The following is a 25454-nucleotide window of genomic DNA, read 5'->3' as shown; positions in this document are numbered from 1 at the left end:
TAAACAGGCCCAACTCCTGCAGTCTCTCCTCAGAAGAGATACTACAGATCCTTGGTTAGGAACATTCCAACATTGTTAAATGACAGGGTTTGAATTTCTCTTCTAATAGTTTATTCTTACCTGCATGCTTTCAAACAGATCATGGCTATTTTGAAACAATGTAAAGGATATTTGGAGGATATTTGGTCCTGGCTTGTATTTTCCTTCAGCAGTTACAGAAGGGAACTTCAGGAAGAGCATACTGAAGCCAGTGCAACAAAGAAGTCATGTGCCACCACCACTAACTTGGCCTCCCTACAGGTAAACAGTACTATAATACATTTTGCACGAAATCTTTGCAAACTGGAGTCCTTATTGGCCCTCATATACAGGAGTGGCAAATGCAGATTTTTCCGATGACAAAGCAATGAAATATCATAATGCATTATTCATGTTTTAATGCTTTTATTTTAGAAAGTGAACATATCCATAAAAAAAAGAAAATGCTTGGCGTTAAAAAAAAGGTAAACAAATGAATGAAAAACTGCAATAACATAAAATAATTTTATCTAGTGAGACCCAACAATTATTAAATATACTTTCACCACAGAGAAGTAATCACCTAGTCATTACAAGACCAACTTCAGGAATCACTGAATAATAAAATACATTGTAGACAAATACTTTCATACTACCTGGGAGGCAACCTAATATACATATGTCAACAAGGTACATCTTCATGAGGTATTACAGTACATGGGAACCATTCCCTTTACTTTCTAACGAATAAATTCTCCTGCCAGCAGCTCTGCCAGCAAGTCAGCCACAGATGCTGTTGCCAGTTTCCAAACCCCAACAACTTCCTGCAGAGATTTTCTTTCTGCAACAGATCACACAAGTCAGGATGAATGAAGATGGGAATAAAGTAAACAGATATTATAAACAGGGAGGCTGAAAAGAAAAGGTCATCAACTCTTCCAGATGAGCACTAGAAGGCTTCAAATCAGATGTTTCAGCTTCTCAAGAACATTTAATACCTGCCCTAGCTTAAGTTTTGCTGTGAGAGGTGAAGTGAAAGCATGGGGCATGATAATTCCAGAAGTCATTTCCAAAATAAGGAAGTAATCTCATATTTAAACAAAGTAGACTACAAAAATCTTAAGATGAGGCTGCAACAGTGTTACCCACTTGTAGTATTAAACAGACTGAGGAGGGGAAATATTGAAGCAGGTTTGCCCTGAAGTCTTCAGGCATACTTATCCTAGATTTAAACCAAAGAAAATCTCTTCCTAATGTTGTTGTGCTTTCATCTCCAAAGACGGTGTTGGGGGCTGGTTCTTTCCCTTTTCCCTCTGTGGAATTTTCCCCACTGCCATGCTAAGATACCTGTTGATTAGGGCCTTGGCAGGGGGGAGGGGAGGAAAGGAGGGAAACCCCGCGAGATTCAAACATCCAGGGGAGACTAAAGGCACTGACTCGGCCCATTTCGCCCGCGGAGTTCGGATGAGAATGACGATCGCCGCCTCTGTCCCATCCCTGCCATCCCAGTGCTGGGAGCCATTCTCACTGCTGTCAGACCCTGCACTGCTGCCTTCTCGCTTTAACCTGCCATCATCCAGCACTCTGCTGAGCACTGTGACCATCACCATGAGCAGAGGAGTCTCTCCATCTCTCTCTCCCACATGGGACAGTGCTGCCTGCCATGACCCCCAGCCCTCCTGCAGCTCTGCGGGACCCCCCAGCACTGGGAGATGCAGCTCAGGGAAAAGGTGCCTGCAGCCAAAAAAAATTGGGACTCAGTTACTGTTCTCTTTGGTGCTAATTTCAGAGCTGTTATTGTTTTTCTTTGTCTTGTTTGATATATTAGTAAAGAACTGTTATTCCTATCTCATATCTTTGCCTGAGAGCTCCCTTAATTCCAAAATTGTAATAATTTGTAGGGAGGAGGAATCACACTTTTCATTTTCAAAGGGAGGCTTCTGCCTTTCTTAGCAAACACCTGTCTTTCAAACTAGGACGGACGTATGTATCTTCACTGCCAAAAAAGGAGCTTTTACACATCTGGTCCACCACTGTCCTTTCCAGGAGAGCCAAGAAATAAATGCAGAGGAGCCCAACTCCAAGCTCTCAATAGCTTGGCAGGATTTCCTACTTTAAGGCTGCTATGAGAGACAGACTGAATTCAACAATTATGAACTCTTAAGCATTAACACACTATATAATTTTTTTGGAACAGAACTAGAAAAAATAGCTTTGGAATATTCAGGTTCTCTGTCAAGGAACCTACCTGCTTCTTATTATTTGCTATATAATCGGTTTTTCACTGTCTTGTTTTTCTTCCAAGTCTTCATCAGAACCTGAAAAGGAAGACAAGAATGCTGTAGATCAGAGAGGAGTTAAAAGACACAAAAGCATTAAGCTTTTTTTTGACAAATTAGTCTGAATGTGTTTAATTTCTTGGAATATCTTATCAGCTACGTTTTGAAGCTTAAATTGTAGAGAAACTGAATACATTTACTCTTTCCAGGCTGATCTTCCACTTGCTACCTCCAGAACAGATTTGGTTACCAAGTAACCAATGTCAAAGTTGAAGGGTTACCCCATGTTGAGGGTTAGTTCTCTCCCTTTCTTTTTTTTCCCTCTGTGGAATTTTCCCCATTGTCATGCTAAGATACCTGTTGACTGGGCCCTGGTGACAAGGGGGAGGGGACGGGAGGGAAGAGGTAAGCCCCGCGAGATTCAAACAGCCAGAAGAGGAAGTGGAAGGCTGGGTCTCGGCCCATTTCCCCTGCGGAGTTCGGACGAGAAGGACGATCGCCGCCTCCTGCCTCTCTGTCCCATCCCAGCGTCGGGAAACCACTATCGGACCCTGCCCTGCTGTCTTCTCGCTGTGAACTACCACCATCCAGCATTCTGCTGTGCACCAGGACCCACACCGTGAGCGGAGAGCTCTCTCTCTCCATCTCCCTCTCTCCCCCTGGGACAGCACTGCCATCACCCCCAGCCCTCCTGCGGCTCTGCGGGACCTGCCCACCCCCAGCACCGGGAACTGCAGCTCAGGGAAAAGGTGCCTGCAGCCAAAAAGGACTGGGACTGAGTTACTGTTCTGTTTGTGGGTAATTTCATAGCTGTTGTTGTTCTTGTTTGTCGTGTTAGATACACTAGTAAAGAACTGTTATTCCTACCCCCATATCTTTGCCTGAGAGCTCTCTTAATTCCAAAATTATAATAATCGGAAGAATCACGTTTTTTTTCAGTCCAAAGGGAAGCTTCTGCTTTCCTTAGCAAACACCTGTCTTTCAAACCAAGACACCCCATATAAAGAAGTAGCTCCAGGCTATGTCCTCAGAGAGGTGTAGCTCCAAGAAAGACAAAAGGAGACAAATATGCTGAAAAGTCAAACCAAGCTGATTTTAAATGTCACCTCCTAAAAGCAAAGATTTGTTTTAATAAATGTTGCCATATAAGCAGAGCAGGTTTATTCCCTGCTGCATGAGCATAGGAGATAAACTCTCTCTAAACACTTGTCAAATCAATGTCTGGCAAATTGACCAAAAAATTGCTCTTAGAACAATCCATAGTTTGTCTTCTCATAAAGAAATGCAGATTTTTGAAGAAAAATTTTAATTATGAGCTATTTTTACTCTACATTTTACAGCAGTTTCACTTGGTGACTACTGGAGTGTGTTAATTCAAATATATTAATCCATTTCTTTTGTACCTCATACCCATAAAGGGATGCTTAAAATGTACTTGGCAGTCATGGCAGACCTGGAGAAAGCACCTGAGCTGTCAATGAATCCCACTTGTCAAGCTGAAAGTAATGGCACACCTACAGTCAACACAGGCATGCACAACACCTCACTGCACAAGCAACACCAACCCAGCCACAATGTCTAGAAAAACGTTAGGTCCAGTTACACTTCCTCTCACACTCTGTATTCTGTTGCTAAAATAACCCCACAAAACCCATGTTGAACAGCTGAGTCCAGTACAACACTTCCATTATTCCTCAAACAGACCCATAGCTTTAGCTAAAATCAATTTCCACCTTGAATCATTGGTTATACTTGACACTAATGCTCTCTGACCCCTAGATGGAGCACAGTCATTGACTAAGCCAAGATGCTCAGCACAGAGAAACCAGAGATAGACATTAAAACGAAAAATATCACCAACATGTATAATTCTATAATGCAAGATAGGCAAACTCATCTGTAGCAATTGGCAAATATTATTTTAATTACATTGCATTATACAGCACAGCTTTGCAGAGGTGGTTTACGTTTTAGGGGAAAAAGATACAGGATTTGGGGGTTCCCACTGCATTTTCAGGTAACTCAGATTTATTTGCTCCATTAAGAAATTACTTATTTCCTTGAAATGCTTAAGACACATTCTTGAATCTTGCAGTATTTACATTTACTTTATACTTAATCAACTCATATCTCAGCTAGACAAAGCACATGATATGCAGAGTTAAGATGTACTTATCATTACCCGCTGATTTGATTTACCCAGACAGGTGAGCCTTTTTATAGAGAGAAGGCTTTTCCTTTTTGTTATGAGAAAAGAAAAGGAGCTCTGAAATTTCAGTCTGCCTTATAGCAGTTCCAGTTTCATTGTCTATCCTAAGACACTATAAAGTTTAGGCTGGATTAAATAGTGCATTGCTGCATAAATGCTGTTGCTGGCAGATAAGAGATCACAGAGTCACAGAACACCTCAAGTTGGAAGGGACCCAAAAGGATAACCAATGGCCAAAGCAAACCATAACTACCTCCTTTCAGTTGTGGTACCATTTTCTTTCAAACTTACCTTACTTTTTAGTCAGAATGGGACTTAAAATAAACTAATCACACGTATTGTAGATCATCTGGTGGGTAGTAACTAAACTGAGTTACTGAACAAACAAGAATCTTGCATTTTAGGATGATAAATAGTTCTCATTTGAAAACAAAAAGTATCTTTTTCCCCTTCCCATCTTGAAGGGCGTGAAATATGCAGGAGTGTAAAGTAAATATGAAAAATCTTTCACTAAGCAAACGTAACTACCTGCTACAGACTCAGGAGGAGAATAGAACTGCCCATCAGAGAGGACTCCTGGGCGAAGAAGAGCTGCTCGTTCTGAAGTATCCTGTGCTATCAAAAATCCTAAAAGAAAAAAAAAAACACCAGAAAATAATTCCTCAGTGCTAACAAATAAAATCTTAAAGATCAAATACTGATGAAGACTCTTGAAGACTGATGCATTACATTAGCATTCCTAACTAGTTATTTCTTTAAATAAATATAATTTTAAAAAGCATCAACAATTAATTTAACATTTATGTCTTCTATTTAAATGCTGGCAGCTAAAGTGACACAGACTAGCAAAACAGACATATTGCACACACGAATTAAGGAATCTTTCCTTCTACTATGTGCAATTACATAATTAGGTTGCCATACGTAAATTCATTAATATTCACTGGCTAACTAAAACTTCTTAAATGCATTTTTAATGATCAGTGAGGTGCCATGTATAACTAAAAAATTATTTTCTCTCTTTGCCACTATTACCCTTCACTAACAGCTTGCTTTCACCTATCTGTCACAACATATTCAGTTTCTGAAACTTTCATTAACTATTTGCCTGTGTACATATAGAATATTTTGTCTATGAATACTCAATATGAAAGGATTCAGAAGTCTCTGAACTGGTTAGATTTCTTATCTCTTTAGATAACATTGTGATGCAGATATATTTCCTCATTACCTCATAAGATAAAAAATGTTACTAAGTTTCTTTTTCTCCAGGCAAACCCCACTGTTTTCATTTAACCAACTTCTTTCTCAGACTAGTAAAAAAGAGGGAAGGGATCAAAGTAGAAAGACTGCATTCAGAGCACATGAAAATGGAGACATCCATGCCTATGTAAAGTTTTTTTTTATTTACCTAACAGATAAACATGTCCTTCCAACAGAGTTTCAGACCTTATTTCAGGTAAGGATGCATAAATAACAGGTTGGCTGTATAATTACTTTCCTGCTGTTGAAACTCACAAGCATCTGTAAGTTTTCTTTCCCTCACCACTCAAGCAGTATTTTCTTTCCACTGAAACAGTGGATTTCCTCCATTTAGTTGAATATATTGAATGTCAGATGACCTGGTGCTTCATCTCAAAGGTTGAAATTCATACTTGTCCTGGTCTCATTCTGCCTGTGCATGAAACAGACTCTCCACAACACTTCTTTGTTTTATTTTTCCCTTTCCACCTCAAAAGAAGAGTTAGTGACATTGAATTAGTTATTGTGTCTACTCTTCCTAAAAGAGGAGCCAGACACTTTATGCATTATCCAAAAAATAAAGTTCTACAAGCCCAAGTCAGTTAAATTTTCATATCTCAAGCATACAAAATTAAACACATTCCCAAGTGCTTGACAAATTGCTGATCTGACCCTTCCAGCTTTTAACTTTGCCTCCCTAAATTAATTAAAACCTCACTTCTTTGAAAGCATATGTTCCTTTCCCAAAGAGGAAAAAACATGCCATTTGATATAATTCTTTCCACAGCTCTTCAAATTTTGAGAAGTTGAAAGAAGCATTCTTCTGCCAGTTAATATGGGATCAAATGTTGCCAACTGCAGGAAATATCACAAGCTTACTATTTTCTTCTTCAGCTTCTTGTGGTAACACTTTAAAGTCCAAGAACCAAGTTTCAATCCAGGCAAGTATGAAGGATATGATGGGCAGCACATAGCCAAAAGCACCCTGTGAGAACAGCTAAAAAGAAAGAAACCATTACAAAAATTGCTGTGAAGAATCTTGTTTTTAAGAAAACACAGTAAAACAAACATTTGATTAGAATATATACCTGTGAAATAATTACTTTTGCTAATAAAAAGGCACTGGTCACTGCTGTTGTAAACTGAAAGAGACAGAACAGATAAACTAATAAATGGATTTAGTTTATTTCTGCCATTATCTGAGTTGCAACTTTAAATATTTACTGACAACAGCAAGATCACATAGATTAATAAAATGTAACAAGCATAATACAATTAACTTAAAGTGTTATTAAAAATAACCTCACAAAAGATAACTTTTAATACAAACATCTCCAAACATTGATTTCCACATAGCATTTGTGTAGAATCTAAACTGCCTGAGTTATGTAAATTGTTAAACTGCCTGAGTTAGGTAAATTGTGATCGCACTGTATAATGAAGATAGTGTACTTTATTCATCAAGTCCCTTAAAAAAAACCCCAATTATTTACATATTTGGGAAAAAAAGCAAATAGCAGTCATTCCACATGCTTTTCACTACCATCCAAGTCAAAATATCCATTTCAAACAACAAAATATCTTTGTGGGATTAAATTGGAATAAATACTTTAATTCATGAAATGGCATATTGAAAAATTTATTTTTTGAAGACTTGGTATTCCCTGATATATTTTTAAAATTGGCATGCTGGATAAAATATCTAAATCACACCCCCCCCCCCCAAAAAAAAACCAAAAAAAGCAGTGAACAAGTACTGTTCACATAAGCAAGGCCTCTATATCTTCTAGCGCATTTGGATCCAGCAATTCTCTAAAAAACATCAGAACCAACTTCTGTCAATCACAGGTTGGATGTTAACATACAAGGCTTTGGCAAAACCTTCAGTGAAGCTTTATGTATCTAATTACTTATTATCATGATGTGTTCACTCTCACCATCTCACAAACAAAGGCATCAAGTTGGTGGGTTAACAAATAATCCAAAGCTACACAACTAAGAGCAAGGACTTGTAAGAGGCATGCATTTAAATATATACAAAATCAGAGCAGTGGCTACCATCATGTATGTGTTTGTGCCACACTAGTAACACAATCTTTGAAAATCATGGCATATAGTCTCAGAGTACTAAGCAACCTGCTTGCTATTCACTTGAGGAAAGTTACAAATAAACATATTATACATGCACCTACCACAGTGTAAGGGAGGAAAAAAAACCCAAAAACTCTGATTTATAAAGCACTATTACAACCTACAGTACCGAGTGGTGAAAGCATGAGTTTTTGCATTCTTTGTCATCCACACCATACAGCTGCATTAAAGATACTGCTTCCAATCCACTCGAATCCAAATGTGGGTGCCTACAGTTCTTGAGAACTTCCTTTTAAAGAAGGGATGTGTATTTAACATTAAATATTGGAGCATGAAGCAATACAAGTCCTGTCCAATGGATGACACCAAAAACTTTATAAAGTAAGAATGTGGGACTTAATGGATACCTAGATCTCTGGCAAAATAATGCCAATTCTTGTTTTTGAAGAAGGTCCACTATTACAAATGCAAATATATTTCCAACATTAATTAACAAGTCCCAGAGGTAACAAGCAGTTAAAATTAGCCATCCATACTGGATTAAAAATAAATCTTCCATTTGCATTAACACGATACCTAATAAGAACCACCCCCACTGTACTATAAAATTCTTGCCTTTAGGTTGAAAATCTTCCAGAAAACAAGTTTTTAATTTGTTACTGTACAACAAATTTGTATATATACACCATCAAGATGATTCTTAATATACAAGCGTTAAGAGACATCTAAATTTTGTCTGCTTGATCCATTCTAGGAAAAACTCCATTATGCTTGGCTACTACTCACAGCTATTGCCCACCAATGGCGCAGTCTGCACATTGCATATGCAAGTATTAACACCTTAAACCGAAAGACTGCCAGTAGCTATAGAGAAAGGAAAAAATATTGGTTGGTTAATTCAGAACACAGAACCACAATATTCTTAGCTCACCGAAAATACTAACTACTTACAAACTTAAAATAGGACAGTCTAAGTTCTGTTACCAAGAAACAACTTTGAATGTGCTCTTATAAAACAGAAATAGAAGGTAATTTCCCATTTGTAAAGCAAATGGCAATATCAACATGCCTACACAGACTCAAATGTGCAAGCACGTGCCATTCCACAAATAAGTTAGAAACATCAGAAAGCTATCCAAAGTGTGTTCATGATCATTTTACCTGACTGGAATCTAAACAGTTAAATCTGGATGCAGTTAATCCAGTAAATGCCTTGAATATCACAGTGCATCTCACTGATCTTAGCAATGTACTACTATAGTTCTAGTATTTTGTGAAATATTAACATTGTAACAATCAATTATTCTCTATATAGCTGCCTATAACAGCAAGTCATTCTGTTTGGCAGTAGAAAAAAGTAAGTTACTGTATTTGTAGGCCAGAAAATTAAATCAGTAGCAGACAGACAAGATCTCTGAATCAGGGACCCTGAGCTTCAACTTCCCTGTTTATTTTTTGATAGTAGATTGTTTCCAACTTGTTTTAAAAGATGTGTTCAGAATCAAAAAAGTGTGAAATGAATGCTTAAAAATGAAGAGAAATCAAAGACAGCCATGGCCAGAGGAATGATAAATCCATTTACTCTTATGCAAATGCATAGTAAAAACAGAAGAAATCCTGTAAAAACCCACAAATAATTTTGCAAAATTTAAAGTCATAGTCCCTTTTCAGGGAATAAAAGTCTATTATTTTGCGTTACATGTTTTTAGCCCTTGGTTCACCTACAGGATAATGTAATTTCCAGAGTTTGTTACAGATAACATTTTTTTGCCTTCTGCAGTATGGTAAATCATGAAGAACCTGCCAGAAAAACAATGAGAAAGGGAGAAGGAACATAGCTTATAAAATTATTGAATTCAGTATATAAGTTAATTTGACACAGCAAATGTCCAATGCAGAAGTAAGTATGGGGTTTTATACCAGTTTCAAAGGGAGATACTGGACAAGGTCACCATTATAAAATGACTGATACCAAACCAAGTCATATCTGCAAGGCAAACAAGATCTAGTAGAATTAACAGTCTTGCCCTTTAGAAGAAATGTAAAGAAACAGCTTTTACTTGGCCCATGCAGTGCAAAATGCATTGCAATTACAGAGCTAGAGCTCTGCTTAAAGAAATTTCCTAATGCAACAAAGTTCCTCTTATGTATCTAAGATACTTATACATACTAAAGGAGAATCATACTCCAAGTCAGCTCTTTTTACTGTTTGAGTTATAAAATACAGAACTCTGAGAAACCTGCCCTGTGCAGGCCACCCTGAGAACAAGTCTCTCTTCACTGCAGCCACCTTATGCCCAAGGAGGGACAAAAATGTTGGTTTAATCAAAATGATTTTAGAGCTGGAGAGCTATGGGTCTTGTCCTCCTGATGAATTACCTTATGTCACATCAAAGTTTTGTATTAGTTTTCGATCGGCTTTTTCATGCACCCCAAAGGTAAGGATGCAAATCAATTTGCCCTAAGCATTTCCATACACAGGCCCCATAAGCCTGCTGCCAGAGCAGGACTAGACAACTCCCAGATGGGTGAAACTTGGCCCTTCTGGTTTAAATTACCAAGAAAAAAATCAATGCTTTCAAAAGACTCAAACTAGGAAACATCTGGGGAAGGAGGATTGGGAAAACTATACTTTTGCTGTTCCTTTTTCTTTTTTTAAGAACACTTACAAATATATCAAAATATGAAGAAGAGTAGTCATAATGTAGGACTTCTTTTTCTAAGGTAGTCTCAATGCCTCCTTTTACCTACAAAGGAACAACAACATACACAGCTTCAGAAAACAAGATACACTCAAATATGAAGAGAATTATTATTAAAACTAATAATTCCCTGCTGATACAGAAAAAGATAATTGAACTAAATACAGAAGAGCTGTCCAGCAAGAATGATAATATCAAGACTACTGTTGTTCTTTGTTTTTCAAGATTGCATAGACTTTTCAAAGTGAAAACATCTAGGATTATCATTTGCCCAAGGCAAGCTACATTTCAGGCTTTCTCAAAATTAAAGCAAACAAGTTATTGAGGGAAGAATAAATGATCATATGCTAAGGTCTGTTACACAAACTCACAAAGCATTTTACTTCTTATAAGGAGGATCAAAACAGCTGACCAAAAAGCCAACCATAACCCAGTTCTAGTTAGTCACATGCTAGCAAACAGGAAATAGAACAGAAACTGAATCCATACTTCAGATCTCTTTCTTATCAGTCCTCACATGATTTGTTAAGAAAGCTGAGCCAAAAGATCCACAGTAAAAAAGCAGAAGCTGCAACTATTAGACTAATCTCACACAAATAACTAACATTCAAGTTTAATTCTTCCATTTGCTGATGAGATTCAAAATTACATCTTCCTTAGCCACTACCATGCTTCTTCCCAGTGGAAGGATTCTACTGTTCAAACCGGCCTTGTAAGAAAATAATTTAAAATGTGTTGTCACAGAGAATGAGAGGAGTATCTATCTTAGTTGAAAATGAAAAACCTCAGTGTCCATTTCTTATTGCTTTTGATACAAACTTCCATAATTAAGCACTGCGTGAAATAGTTACGTAAAGCAACACCAACAGAAGGCTTTAATATTGAGTTTGACTACTGTCATCTTCATAAGGAAAGGTATTACCAAAGCAAGCCAACAACATATGTTCTCTATCTCAAAGCAATGCAGCCTACACACTTCCACATGTTTCCACCTATAGTACTGGACAGTGTTTTCCTGAGACTAGTAACTCAACTCAGAATTTGTTCTATTTCTTCTTCTCTCCCTCTCCTCTATGGCTACCTAACAAAACACTTACTAAATACAGTTTTCCCTTGGTTGCTCTACTGCATCAAGTGTGATTATTTGTTTCCAGCATAAATAAGGAAGATCCACTTCCCCCACTCCAGCTGCTCATCACTGTGTGGCTGTGTGAGCACCGCAATGTTGACATAAGGATAGACACAGAACAATGGAAGCCTTGATTTTTGCTCAGAATGCGATGGAGCTACTCCCCGAAGCATTTAATGATAAATGACACAACACCAAAGGAAACTACATAATGGCAACAAAGTGAAAACAATGTTTACAGTAAATCTCATAGCAATTCTGACCCATTATGTATGCACCAATAATATACAGTCCTAACACAATGCTATTTTACTTCCCAGCAAACAAAGTGATTCAAAGAAAAACAGAACAAAAAACCTAAGCACATGTCAGATCCCAGACAGCAAATTTTAGCTTCCAAAATCATTGATTTCTAATGACAAAAACCTGGTTTTTATTCTTGCTGACATGTGGCAGTATAGGACACCAGTTCATAATATGTTGTCCTGAAAATACAGCATTTTACAAAGAAAACTGCTGTGATCTTGAAGTCCCTTGATGCTGTAGCATTCATAATGAAAAATCATGAGTTGGTAGCATTTTCTGTTCAAAGTCTTCAATGTCCTGAGAGCTCTAATGTGAGAATCTGTACTCTGAAATCTCAACAAGAGATATAAATCCTCCCTGTTCCTCTAAGTCTACAAGCTGTTGAGAAACTGGCCTAAAGAAAAAACTGCATCAGAATACTGCTGCAACCATTTTTCTACCTAGAGAGAAAACAGAAAGTCTAGTCCCAAAATTACATCATTCAGGCAAGCAAAATCTGCTTTCTCAAATTAAATCAGAATGAGTATTTCTCACCGTATCAACGCACTATTGAACTGTCAGGTCCTGAAGCTTCATAATGGAAATTAATAACCAAGGCTATTTATCTAGTAAAGAAATGCTGATAAAAAGTATTTACTCAAGATCTTTCCTTTTAGAAAAGGGATTCCTCCCTAGTGTGTCTGTTCTTAAATGTAAACTAGACTATAGCTTAAAATCCAGCTCAAGAACTAGGATGCTACTTATAAAATAACAACAAACGAGCTATCCTTTTGCTTTCTGGAAATTCTAGGAGAACAGCCTCATTTTCCAGATTACAAATGCTGGAGTTAAAAGCTGGCAACTGTGGGAGTTTATGTTGTTTAAATATACTCTACTATCTATAATGTATAACACACCAAGTTTAGACCAAAGAAAATACATCACAACAAAATAAAAGTTTTGGCCAGTAGAAGTCTTTTCAGGGACTAAGACCTCAGTGAAACATCACTGACTTAAAGCTACCCAGATGGCAGAGTCTCAAAGGCTGTTAAAATTCATACTTCTTGCTAAATTCAAAGACATACAGTAACATTTTTGTTTATTTGATGCCTGAAGACTACACTGGATTTCTGATTTTTTTTCAGCATGGTTCACAGACTACAGGAACGTCTAAAGATTTCATAATAAGAAGATAAACATGTATCCTAATGAATAAAAGTAGATGCAGCTGAGTAGGTACAGTGTTCATGGAAGCTTAAAGTAAGAAGCTGCTTAAGCTTCAATAGATACAAATAACATAATTTTGGATAGAAGGAAGCAACTTATTAACCATCTCTGAAGTTAATAAATACTTAATATAACGTCTAAGGGTAGGTACTGAAAAGACAACTCACATTTAATTCTATTATCCACAGTAAGGTTATGAATAAGAGATCAAATGTAACAAACAAACAGAAAGTCCTTCTGACATCTGATATGCCTTTCTTCTCCCTGCCTTCATATGACTCAATCCTTGCTATCAGCTGCGCTGGGTTGATAGAGTGGACATCCCGCAAGGAAGGACAAGATTCCACACTGCTACTGTGAGCATTTTCTGCATCAGCTGGGACCTGATTCATCCTGTGGTTGCTTAGAGTGGTCTTCTTCCAGTTTCACCATCACTAGAAGGCGGATCCATACAGGAAGAATTTCTAAACAAACAAATAAACAAAACCAAATCACATTAGTCACAAACACCCCATAATTTCAAGTGATATTTCCATCTTACAATGTCAGTTCTCTTTTTGCTAAACTGATGACCAAGAGAATTAGGCAAGTAGGCCCTAGAAATTGCTTCTAACACATTATCAAATTCCTCTTCATCTCTCAGAGGATTTGTGAAGCAAGAGAATTAATGTTCAATTAGGCCATTTGAAATAAGGAAGCACTGTCCAGATTTAAAAGGGTCATTTCTCCATGCTGTTAGAGTGAGATCATTAAATTAATAAAAAGCATGATGCTGTGCATTCTTTAAGGTTTTCAATACTGATTCAAATGCTTTCAATAAAAAGGAGGACAACTTAAAGAAACTTCCATATCCAGTTCCTGAAAAATGGCAGTGTTAGTTAATAGCACATCCAGAGCTGATACAAACAAAAGATTAAAAGTCCACTAAAATCCCTGAATAGTGCAGTAATCATTCTATAAAGCATATACACTGCTATTTGCACTGTAAATTTAGCTGCTATAGCAACTTACACTGCCAGACAGTTTCTCCATGAAAAAGTGTGTGCATTACCTTTAACCACTAGTTACAATTACCCTAAGTCTATTCTGACTACAAGGCTTTTAAAAGAATTTTCAAGTTGAATTTCCTATAAAACTGGAGCAGTTTGATGCATGATTCACTCAAATCCTCCATGAGAATATTTGCCCAATTAAAGCCTCTAGAAAGGATGGACTCAAAAGGTCACAAGTTTCATGGAAACACGCAGAAAATTTATTTTTGTGTAAAATGCTCAGATGATTAAGCTGTACATCCTGCAGTAAAAACCACATCATACACATTTTTGTAACGCTGGGGGAATAGCTTTTTGAAATTCAAGAACAAAACTTGGCCTCCTCCTAGGTGGATTGTCTTTCAGTAAATGGCAAGAGAGAGAGAAATTCTTCCCATTCCTTTCTACTCCAAGGCTGCAAGAACACAGTCAATGAAAGCCCAGCAGGGGACCTGTAATACTAAGCAAACACAAGGGAGGATAACAAGGGCACAAGGGAAGAGTAAAGGTGGTGCAGGGAGCTGCCAGAGTGCACACATCATAGCTGAGGAAGACACAGGCGGCCAGGGACGACCAATGCCTAGGTCAAGTCAGACGGACCAGCCTTTAGGGAATTCAAAGCACCATGCAGGGGTGGACAAACACAATGCACCTTTAAATCTTCTGTTTATATAGCAGATGCCTGAAACATGGCTAGTAAATGGCTGTAAAGGAAGGAGACACACATGGTGTGTTTGGTCAGATGCCTTGAGCACTGCAGGGAACTTTGGACCACCTGAACCCAGGGGCATGAGCAGAATTGCTGCACTCGTGTTGTAAATAGCACTGGCTTTGTACTGAAAACCCTCATGCTAAAGTGCTTTTATATATAACAGCAGCCCATAGGAAAGTGTTTGGGATGAGATCTAAACCTTACATCAGGCCATCATCAACGGCCATACTTCAAAATAAAAATAAACCTAAACCTCAAAAAAAAATTCCATCTGCGTTGGCTAATATATTTATTTTGTTTTGATGGGGCACTCAGTGCCAATTATATAGGAAGCTGTTACTTCCAGTTGATTAGTGCTAGATACAGCACAATATGGGAATGCAATTAGTACAGCCAGAATTAATTGTTTCAGAATGCATTAGCTCAGCATCTATTTGCCTTGTGGGGCTCTCTGCAAGGAGAAAAGCATAGTCTTAAAATGCACTGGCTACAGTTTGTTTTCGAGCATGACTCAAAACATCAGATTCAGCTTATAAATTCCATGCACTCTGAAATCCTTGCTACTGACAGACTATTTTATGCCTCAAGCCCTCTAGACAGGGGATAGTCACAGTATGGGAATTTGTCCCTAGTCTCGTTCTGCCTGTTCATTCATTAGATCCACGTTTGGACATATGGCAGGGCCTCTTTCATCACACTAAGCATCAAAATGTTGTGATTCTTTAACTGAACAGACACAGCTTGGCAGTGTTGGAATTCAAAACATAAGAAATCCTCAGAACACTGGGCTTGTAAGCCAAAGCTTAAAATTAAACACAGTTAAGTAGAGATATGTTTAGCTTTAAAATTTAAGATATAGCAAAAATAAAGGTAACAAGACGTTTTAAGAGTGCAGCAATGTAAGTTTGTGTGTCAGAACAGGATTGGCTAAGAAAGCCACTGTAATGGCTTTCTACACTGTAATTAGACAAAATTTCTTAGTATTGGTTTAATAACGTAAATATCTTTGTTGGCAGTGTTTCATTGGTTAATAAATCATTAAAAGACCTTGTAACCATAAGTCTTGTGGCTTCTGAGCCATTCTGTGAACATCTGTAAAACGAACTCACCCTTTCTGCCTATGTAGAAGAAAAATAAACCACACTTTCTAAAGCAACTCAGAAGTCCCATCTCTCTGCTTCATTCAGGAAAAGGAAAAAATCCCCACAAGAAGATGAAACGTGGGAGCAATAAACCTGCTGCTTTTTAAAATAAAAAGATGTGACATGAGAGCAACAAACTCTCACCAATAAACCTGGCAGCTTTCTGCAGTCATTGCAACAGCTCTGCAAACTGATTAATTACCAAGTGTGTGCTAAAGATTGTTTCCCATAGTTTCTTCCATTAATTAAAACAAAAGTTCATTTGTACCTGAATGACATAATCAGTCATTTCATCACACCAATGTTCTCAAACGGTTTCAGGTGAGCGCACAAAAAAAATCTGAAATCCTTCTTGGCAGCTGTTTTACAGGCATGTGGGGACTACTAAAAAACAGCACTTCCCTTTTACCCATTTAGTGCTGGATGGTGACTTGGCCAGCCACTTTCCTACCCATCTCAGCATTACCAGCAACAACATTTCTCCCCACTTGCACTTCCACAGCACCAATCATGCCCCATCTCTCTCACCCTTTACAAGTTTGCACGGGGAGTGAGCTCTGTTCTTCCCTTGGCTTCATTTCTCCAGAGGTTCTTGCTTGGAAGGGCTCCAGACTTGCAGCCCCATGAAGAGCTGCCACTTCTCAACACTCCATTTAGGCAACACAAGTACCACACAGGCACGGGAGTACTTTTCATGCATCTCTGGCCAAGAAACTCAGTGGTGGAACAAGTTTAGGAAGGCAAAAAAGGTGTGTTTGTCATTGAGACACGTCACACTTTTGACAATACCACACAAATCTTTTGCATGTGACTGTTACTGATCCTTATTCTTCTTCAGGAAGCAAGGACTGCTTGGCCTGAATGCATGCTGCCACATTACTTGAGTTTTTGTGTCCAAAGTGATACATGACATTGGTTATTGTTCTTTCTAAAAATCAAAATAACTTAGAATCAGAGAAAAAAAATAATAAACTGAGTGGGAGAGTGTTTTGGGGTTTGGATTTTTGAGAGCCAAAACGTAAATTCAGCCATAAAAATAGTCATTATCAAACAGAGAGAAAGTCACATTCTTACAACATTTGAGGGTTTTTTCCTAGAAAGACTCTTCTTAGTGCATCAGTCAGTTATCAACTTTCCTGTTTCTGGTAAAGGTTATTATTTTAGATAATTTTTAGGGTGGTTTTACAACATCAGTAACATATTTTCAAGACTGCTTATCATCTGTGACTTGACCCAATATCTGCCTCTGATTTGAAGGAGACTGGGTTCTACTGGCACCACTTCTTTTGGCTCCAGGCAGTTCCATTGTTTGGGCTATTCTATACAGCAGGGTTCAGGATGGATATGTGGTCAAAACAAACACATCCTATGAAGAAGTGACGTTTTAGAGACCAGCAAGTTCATTTTCTACAGAGCCTGGGTGCAGGACACTCATCAGGAATGTCAGCCCATAATTCAGAATATTCCAAGAAATTATGTGGGCAAACTTGCCTGGAGAGGTGGAGTTCATAGCAACTTGTTGGATACAAACTGCCATTAACTTCTTGCAATAAGAGACATGCGAGTGAGACAAAAATCTGTTTTCCCCACACAGTCCCACTAGCAAATGGCTCTCTATAAGATGTAGGGGATTTGCAATATTTGTAGCTCTCTGATTTTCCTTTGCCAGAGTCCAAGTGGTGATTTTTCAAGCTAAAGTGAGGATTGCATTAACCTGCTCCTGGCTACACCTGTACATGGTGATAATGCTTGTGAACACCTGTTCTGAAAGAGTCAAAAATCCTGTTTCCAGTATATCACTTGTGTTATGTGTTTTTAAAAGTGTTTTCAAAGCTAAAAAATCCCTGGCATTTCAGGCAAATAACAGTCTTATTTGACTCATCATGAGAATAGAATAGAATAGAATATTCAGTTGAAAGGGACAGAAAACAGTCACCTAATCCAACTGCCTGACCACTTCAGTGCTGAACAAAAGTTTTAAACACTGATAGGTTTGGGGCATCAACTCCTCCTCAAAGAAACCTCTTCCATGTTTTGACAACACTCTTGGTGAAGAAATGTTTCCTCATGTCAAGTCTGAACCTGCTCTGATGGATGCAGCTTTCAGCCATTCCCACATGCCCTGCTACTGGGTATTACTGAGAACAGATCAGCAACTTCCCTCTCCACCACCTCAGGATGCTGCCAAGAACAGTGTGGTCACCCCTCAGCCTCCTTCTCTCCAAACTAGATGAACCCTGTGTCTTCAGCTGCTTCTCACAGGGCATTACTTCTAGCTGTTCAACCAGCTTCAGTGCCCTCCACTTGCACATTATTTAACGACCTTCACATACCTTTAAAACTTTGGGGCCCAGAAGTGTACAGAGTATGCAAAATGAAGCTGCAGCAGCACTAAATAGAGTCGGATAATCACTCATTTTGACCAGCTGGTTGTGTTGTATTTGAAGGCTTGCCACTACTGACTTTGAGCCTGCTGTCAAGCCAGCATCCCCAGACCCATTTCTGTGGTGCTGCTCCCAGCCACTCCTCTTGAAATTTGTACTTGTGGAAGGTGCTGCTCTATCCCAGGTGCAGAGTCGGGCATTCCTTCTTGTTCAGTTTCATGTTCTTGTCCCTTAATAATGTGTCAACAGCACCTCTCACTCTAGCACCATCAGCAAACTTGCTAATAGTGCATTTGACTCTTGCCTCCAGATCACCAATATAAACTTTGAGCAGAACTGGCCTCAGGATTGAGCCCTGAGGAACATCACTGGTGACTGGTCTCCAGCCAGGTGTAGCCCCATCCTCTACAACCCTTTGAGCCCTGTCCTTTAGCCAGTTCTTCCACCACACCATCTATCTGCTCACTTCACAGTCAGAATTTTCAGAAGGATGCTGGGAAGTACAGTATCAAATGCCGTAATAAAATCCAGGCAAAGTATTAGGCAGGTGAAATGACAGAATCTACAAGCTTATTGAAGTGTCAAAACATTTCAGAGGGGAATAAAACTTCTGAAATAAGAATCCACATTAGTATATCTGTGATATACCTTCTTCTCCTACCCCCTCATTTCAAAAGATGAAAGATTTTAATGGAGTTGTTTTTTGTTTGTTTTCTTTATAACTGCATACATTTGCTCAACTACCACTAAAATACTTAGCTAAGTAAGTTTTCTGTGCTGACCTCTTCAAAGTTATAGACAACAGTGGCATATTTTTCCTGGAAAGAAAGCCCCCAAACTTTTTACCTATTTAAATTAAAGGTGTGTTTTGCCTTTTTTATTTTTAAACACCTAATCATTCTGGCCATAACTCAAGCTTCCAAACAGTAAATTAAATTCTCAAACTTTCTAGTGAAATACAGATTTTACACTTATCAATATAATTAACTAGTACAGTAAGTGAAAAGTAAAGGAATTAAAATTATCAAGCTTAGGACTGCAGTCCTTCCCTGCCCTCCAAGTCTAATAAAGACTTTAGCAATACATGGTGAGAGCTTGTCCATGATTTCAAGCTGCATTTACAATTAACGTTATTATTTTCAGTCATATTGGCAGAAGCAGATGGCACACACTGCACACACATATCTTAGAGATGCAGCATCAGAATGCTACATTTCTTTTCTATCCTTCTACCCCTATTCTTCCAGTTTTTTGTCCTTGCATATTGGTTTGAAGCATTTGCATAAAGCAATTAGGCACACAATGTAACATGTCAACTGCTGTTGAAACATACTTAACACCTAGAATACTTAGAATATGTGTCCTGACAACACTAAATATGGCCCAAAAATTCCCACCATAAACAGCTTTTCTGTGAATGTTAAAAAAACCTGAAAATATTTCTTCTTTCCAATAAGCAAAATAGGATGACATGGCCAATATAGCAGACAAGACACTCAAGTATTGTGAAAACTACAGTGTACTAGAAAAGCTGACACTGAAAGAGCAGCAATTTTTACTCATAACAAAAAAACAAAACAACCCAACCCTCCCCCCCTCAAAAAAAAACCCCAAAAAACCCCATCATTTCCTAAAATGCTAAAAACTTTCCTCATAGGGAGACAGGTAAAACATGCAAGTTCTTTACAGTTCTTTACCAGAGGAGCTGTTTTCTGGTAAAAGGGCTGACATTGCTGCTTACACTAGCTGCTCTTCTGTAAGACCACACAACATGATACAGATAAACCAAAAATTTCTCATAAAAACATTGCTTAATACAGTAATTGGTATTGTAACACTAACACTCAAATATTTAAGTTATACTTAAAGATACTTTCAGGCACTATAACACACCTAAAGGAAAATGGTCTCAAATCATTGTTCTGTCACCATCATGAAGTCAACTTCATTCTTTATCTAGGCATAGACACAAGTTGCCCTAGTCAACACCTTGGACAGAATATACAATTATCTATAAAGACTTCATATTGGAAGTCAAATAATCTGAGAGTTTCTGGTATGAAGCTGTATTAACCTGCAGGAGTATTTGCAGAATACTCTCAGGGTGTTTTCTGACAGTACCAGCACACAGCCTGATTAAGAGCCAACAGAGATAAAGCCAATACCTATGAAGCAATGCTGATTATAAATCAGGGGAGAAAAAAAATCCCAGAGAGCTGGAGACTGCCTCCAAAGCTTACCTGGACACATTTTTTTTAGAGTTTTCCACTATAAATGAACAACAACCCACTCTGCTGACATACTCCATCCCTCTTCTGTTTATATAACCGCAAGAACTAATTTTCCTGAAATCTGCTTTTAGCAGACACATTATTAATTACTTCCTGATAGTCCCTGTTCCTGACGGAGAACTTAAATCCCTTCCAAGCTGTACTCATTCTGGCTGTAACACATCATTGCCTCAGAAACATTTTAATGTTTCAATGCCTTTAAAAACACCCCCTGAAGCACTGTTCTGTTCAAAACAAATGTTCCTTAATGAACATGAAAGGATATTTTAAAAATCCCAAAACACCAACAAAAAATCTGAAACCTGGGCCAGATACTTTAATCAAAGCAAGACTGAAAAATTTAAACTGATGTACACCCACAAAACTCCCCAAACATAAGCAGAAGATACTGTAGAATGCTTTGGCAATACTCCAGCTTTTCAATTAGGCAACACAGCAGGTATTACAAGTTAAAATAAGTAACACATTTAAAGATGGGGAAGGTTTCCCACTGGAGGGGCAGTGCAATATTTAGCAGTACACAAGAGGAAGCTCCTTACAAAGAGTTTGGCTTTAGCTGAGTGTTCAGAACTAGAGTAGCTCCTCTTTACCCTGAAGTAGCAGCTCTGACTATAGGTAACTTGTCCCTGTAAAAACAAAACCAAAACAACAAACCACCAGTTTCCTTGAGAAAAATGTTTCCCCAATCTCCTATGCTCCAATGGTGACCTAGCAAAAGTGACATGGCAAGTGCACACATTTGTAGTGAATTATGTTTTTCTCAGACCACTGAAAGAAGGTGAAAAAGAGAAAGAAAAAAAAAGGAAATACATTTTTTTTAGGTTAGTAGAGCATCCAAGGAAACAGCAGGGTCACCTTTCTCCATCCCAAGAGTGAGACTCATAGATTCAGAAAGTCAAATCAAAGTGCACCAACCTTGGACTAGTTTTCCCTGCAGCAGAAGAATCCCTGTTACTGAGCCATGTCCTGCAAAACACTACTGTCCTTTTTGAAACATTTCATTTCTTATTCTGTAAGAGCTGAGAAAAATGGCATAGTAAACGGCTGGTAAATTTGGCATCAGCATTGTCCTTCCTTCCTTTCATCTCCATCAACTCTTCCCCTCTGGACTCCTTCTTAACAGCATATCCCAGACTTTTAAAATGAGCTCAAACCAGAATGAATGGCCCATACATGGGGATCAAACCTGTGCCCTAGCGTAATTAGAACCATGCTCTAAACAACTGAGCTAATATGCAATTATATTCTATTTTAAGAAAATACTAAAATCTAACAAAAAGGACGCACCATAACACGTTCCAAAGGTCTGCCTCAGATCTCAGCCGCCCTTAACATACTTCAGCACTGCAAACTACAAAACTGAATTCTGTGCACATTTTCACTGTAAGGTCCTTAGAACACAGAGAGAGAAAGTATTCCAGTTATAGAACTGACAACATACCATCCCATTTACAACCTATCCCTTGCAACTGATAGTATTCACTTCATAAAATCAGAGAATGCTATGGATTAGAATGGACCTTGAAAATCATCCAGTCCCAACTCTTATTTAATGAATTATCAAACTTATCAAAACTATATTTTTCTTAAAAATAACATAACCCTTTCTTTTAGTTTAAATGTTCTGGACTAATCTTGCCAAAGACCTGAAACTACATCAGGATTTTAAGGTTTAAAACAGTTAAAACAGCTCCCCAGTTATATTAACACATGTATACAGTATTTTTGTATGTTTTATATATGCAAGCACATTCCAGTCACAAGCAATACCTACATGCAATAAGAAACATAAAGAAAAAAAATTGCTAATGATTTATTGTAAAAGAAATGAGGGAAAGGTGGGCATAAAGGGGAAGAGATACAAAACTAAGAGAAAGACAGTTAAAAATACTCCAAAGAATCTGGTACTAACTCTTCATATCTGTTACCTTCTCTCTGAAGTTGACTTTGTAGCTCACCCGATGTCAGCCCACAGAAATGAAGATTTCTTGGCATACTGTCTCCATTAAACACTAAATAAGCAATAAAAGCTTAATATCCATTCAGTTTCTCAGAGTTAACTGTCGGCAAAGGAAACCATTTAGACATCAAAACCATACCTATTTTATGACATCTGCATTTCTCTAAGTACAAAACACAACTTTTTAAAGATCATTAATGTCAAACACCTCCCTGATTGCCTCAAACATCAAGCATGATACTGGATTATAACACTGACTACCCCTATATGTTTGTTTGGGTTTTTTCCCAAATCAACAATAAAAATATTCCCCAAGTCTCCTAGCCAGATACTGGTTGGACAAGAAAAGCTATTCTTTTGCTAGCACAGAATGGCAGGACTCTTCCTGAAATAGCTCAGGCATTTTATGTATTAGTATGAAATACTGATGATTCTGTCAGTCCCTCAAAAACTATTCCACAAAACAGTGCGAAAGTTTATTCCAGGCAAACAACCCCTGAAAATTCTTCAGCGCTCTTCAAGAAAACAGCATTTCAAGAAACTGACATCGATTTCAGAACAGGATGAACTTCTGTAAGAATTTTTCACTCTTAACTCCTCTTTTACAGCTCTTGAAGGTGGTTCAAAATAAAAGGAAGTTTCAAGTTTTACATTTAGCTCTATTTTTCTTCTTAAAGGACATTGTAAGGAAACAATTACCTAGTCCAAGCAGCAAGTTCCAGCAAAGACCTACACCTGAACCTTCAGAAGAAAATACTTATTTTAATACACCTCCACATAATTGATCTAATTTTTCTATCAGCACAAGATACAAATTAACTCCTGATGTCTGAAGTTATGCTAATTTAGAGCTTCAGCTGATAAATGAGTAGCTGAACTTAGTACAAAAATTTTAACACCATTAGAAGATACCTCAGTTGGTTCTAAGACCATTTTTTTCAATTTTTAATTTTTAATTCTACTCCTAGCTAAATTTAAGACAGCAAATCAGGGAGGCAATGTACAAGTTGTCTTTTAACACAGCTGCTAATGATTCCAATAACAGATATTTAGCACACAGAGTTAAATTACAGAAGGTTTAACAAGCAACAAATCTGTGATCCTTCAAAAATGACTCATCTGAGTTGCTGCATGCTGTTGCCTAACAATGAGAAATCACAGTCCCTGCTGTCACAAACGTGATTTACCATTACCATGTCATCAATACCTTCTGCAAAATCACTGGCAATATTGTGCATGCTGACTTAATGCACTGAGTGAAATCCATTAGTTGTGCTTACTAGAAATTATGTTTGGCCCTGTAAAACATTTTAACAAAGATGTTTTAATAACTGTATGTTTAGCTAGGATGCTCTGACAAAGTTCAAAATGTTAAAGTCTAAATACATTCTTTTTCATGAATGAAGGCCTAGAACAATTGTGCTAAACCCACTTTGAAAAAAATAATGGCTAAACACTTGAGAATTTATGAAAATTAGACCACATTGCATCAAGACAACCACACTCAAGCCCATATGCACCAAAAAGAATGTCTAATCCATCTGAACTGAGTTTAGGATTTCACAAATTCCAGCGTTGTTAAAAGGTCATATTTCTTTCTCAATATACCAAGTCTATAGAAAGCAACATTTATCCTGAAAAAGTCTAACACATGAATAACAAAAAACCACTTAAAATTATGAATTTGTACCACAACAATAGGATCACTGGTGCACTGTATGCAAAACAACTGGCCCCGAACACCAAGAACAAACAAAACCCAAATCACTCTGCATCTGGCCTACTTAAAACTGCAAAGCTGATGAAAAACACCTGCTAAAAATAGTAGCACCACTACAGACTTATAAATAAAAATGAGCCTTCTCACAACTTTGGATTCACTAAGAATGCCCCAAAACACTATGATTTCCAGCACAAAATGACAACTTTCACAGCAATTAATACTCAACACAATACACATAATATGTAAATATTATATAAACCAAGACGACAAATGTGCACAGTAAAATGTATTGACAATGTTGTGCAAAAATACAGTGATGGTCTTACGCCTTTAAGCATATTAACACGATTTAAAAACAACCACATAACTTCTTTAAACAAGTTTAGTATTTCTGGTGAATATTTTCCAGGTTAAAGTCGACCACTGTGTCTACTTACACCTGACTACAGTGAATTGAGAACTGCTGAGTGTTAGCACTCTATTAATGAGTAACGTGAACTGCTTCTGGAGACCAACTGTTGCGGGCTTAACCAGCTCTCTCTGCACACGTACGAGCCTCACCCTCAACAAATTAGAAACGCTGCACTTCAGCAATTCGGATGCTGAAGGCAGACAGTGTCTCTCCGAAGCTCCCTAAATTCAGTCCGATGTTAAAATTAACCCTCAGCACAGCATTTTCCCGCGATGGAAGCCGAGTGTTCGCAGGTCCCGGCTCGCTCACATCGTTACCAGCAGGACAAACAGGTCGCCGTATCTGCGTGAGGATGGATTTGCTGGACTGGGATGGCAAGAAGAGGAACAGCAAACCTCCTCCGGGCTCCCCAGCAGGAGAGGCGCCGGGCATGCGGGAGAGGCGGCCCTGCCCGCTGAGCATCCCCCGAGCGCCGCAGGTACCCCCTTCCCGGAGAGGGCTCCCCTTCCCAGAAACGGACACCCACCACGCCCCGCCCGCCTGCCGGCACATGATCGTCATTCTCCTCCTTCCTCCTATTCTTCTCCCTGCCCCCCCCCCCTCACCCCAGCAGGGCA

The 25454-nt window shown here is 38.2% G+C and overlaps 1 protein-coding gene across 1 annotated transcript; it reads right to left on the bottom strand.

Annotated features, from left to right (window-relative positions):
* Positions 1–227: 227 nt before the first annotated feature.
* STARD3NL (STARD3 N-terminal like) lies at positions 228–25169 on the bottom strand. The gene is made up of 9 exons (XM_062497369.1): positions 24987–25169; positions 13350–13646; positions 10509–10586; positions 8626–8703; positions 6837–6890; positions 6628–6745; positions 5035–5133; positions 2267–2336; positions 228–859 (listed from the first exon to the last, which is right to left on the bottom strand). The coding sequence occupies exons 2-8, from the start codon at positions 13572–13574 to the stop codon at positions 2284–2286; spliced, it is 705 nt and encodes a 234-aa protein (XP_062353353.1). The 5' UTR covers positions 13575–13646; positions 24987–25169; the 3' UTR covers positions 228–859; positions 2267–2283.
* Positions 25170–25454: the final 285 nt, after the last annotated feature.

The sequence above is a fragment of the Cinclus cinclus genome, chromosome 1 (assembly GCF_963662255.1).
Source record: "Cinclus cinclus chromosome 1, bCinCin1.1, whole genome shotgun sequence".
NCBI lineage: Eukaryota > Metazoa > Chordata > Aves > Passeriformes > Cinclidae > Cinclus > Cinclus cinclus.
Note: the sequence above shows the minus strand (reverse complement) of the source record. Positions and strands in the feature narration are given on the sequence as shown.

Coding starts and splice junctions, on each gene's coding strand:
- STARD3NL (XM_062497369.1), bottom strand. CDS start 13,574: ATGAATCAGGTCCCAGCTGATGCAGAAAATGCTCACAGTAGCAGTGTG. Junction 8,704..10,508: donor CTTCATATTTTGATATATTT/GTAAGTGTTCTT, acceptor CTTTCTCTATAG/CTACTGGCAGTCTTTCGGTT. Junction 5,134..6,627: donor AGAAGCTGAAGAAGAAAATA/GTAAGCTTGTGA, acceptor TTTTTCTTTTAG/GATTTTTGATAGCACAGGAT.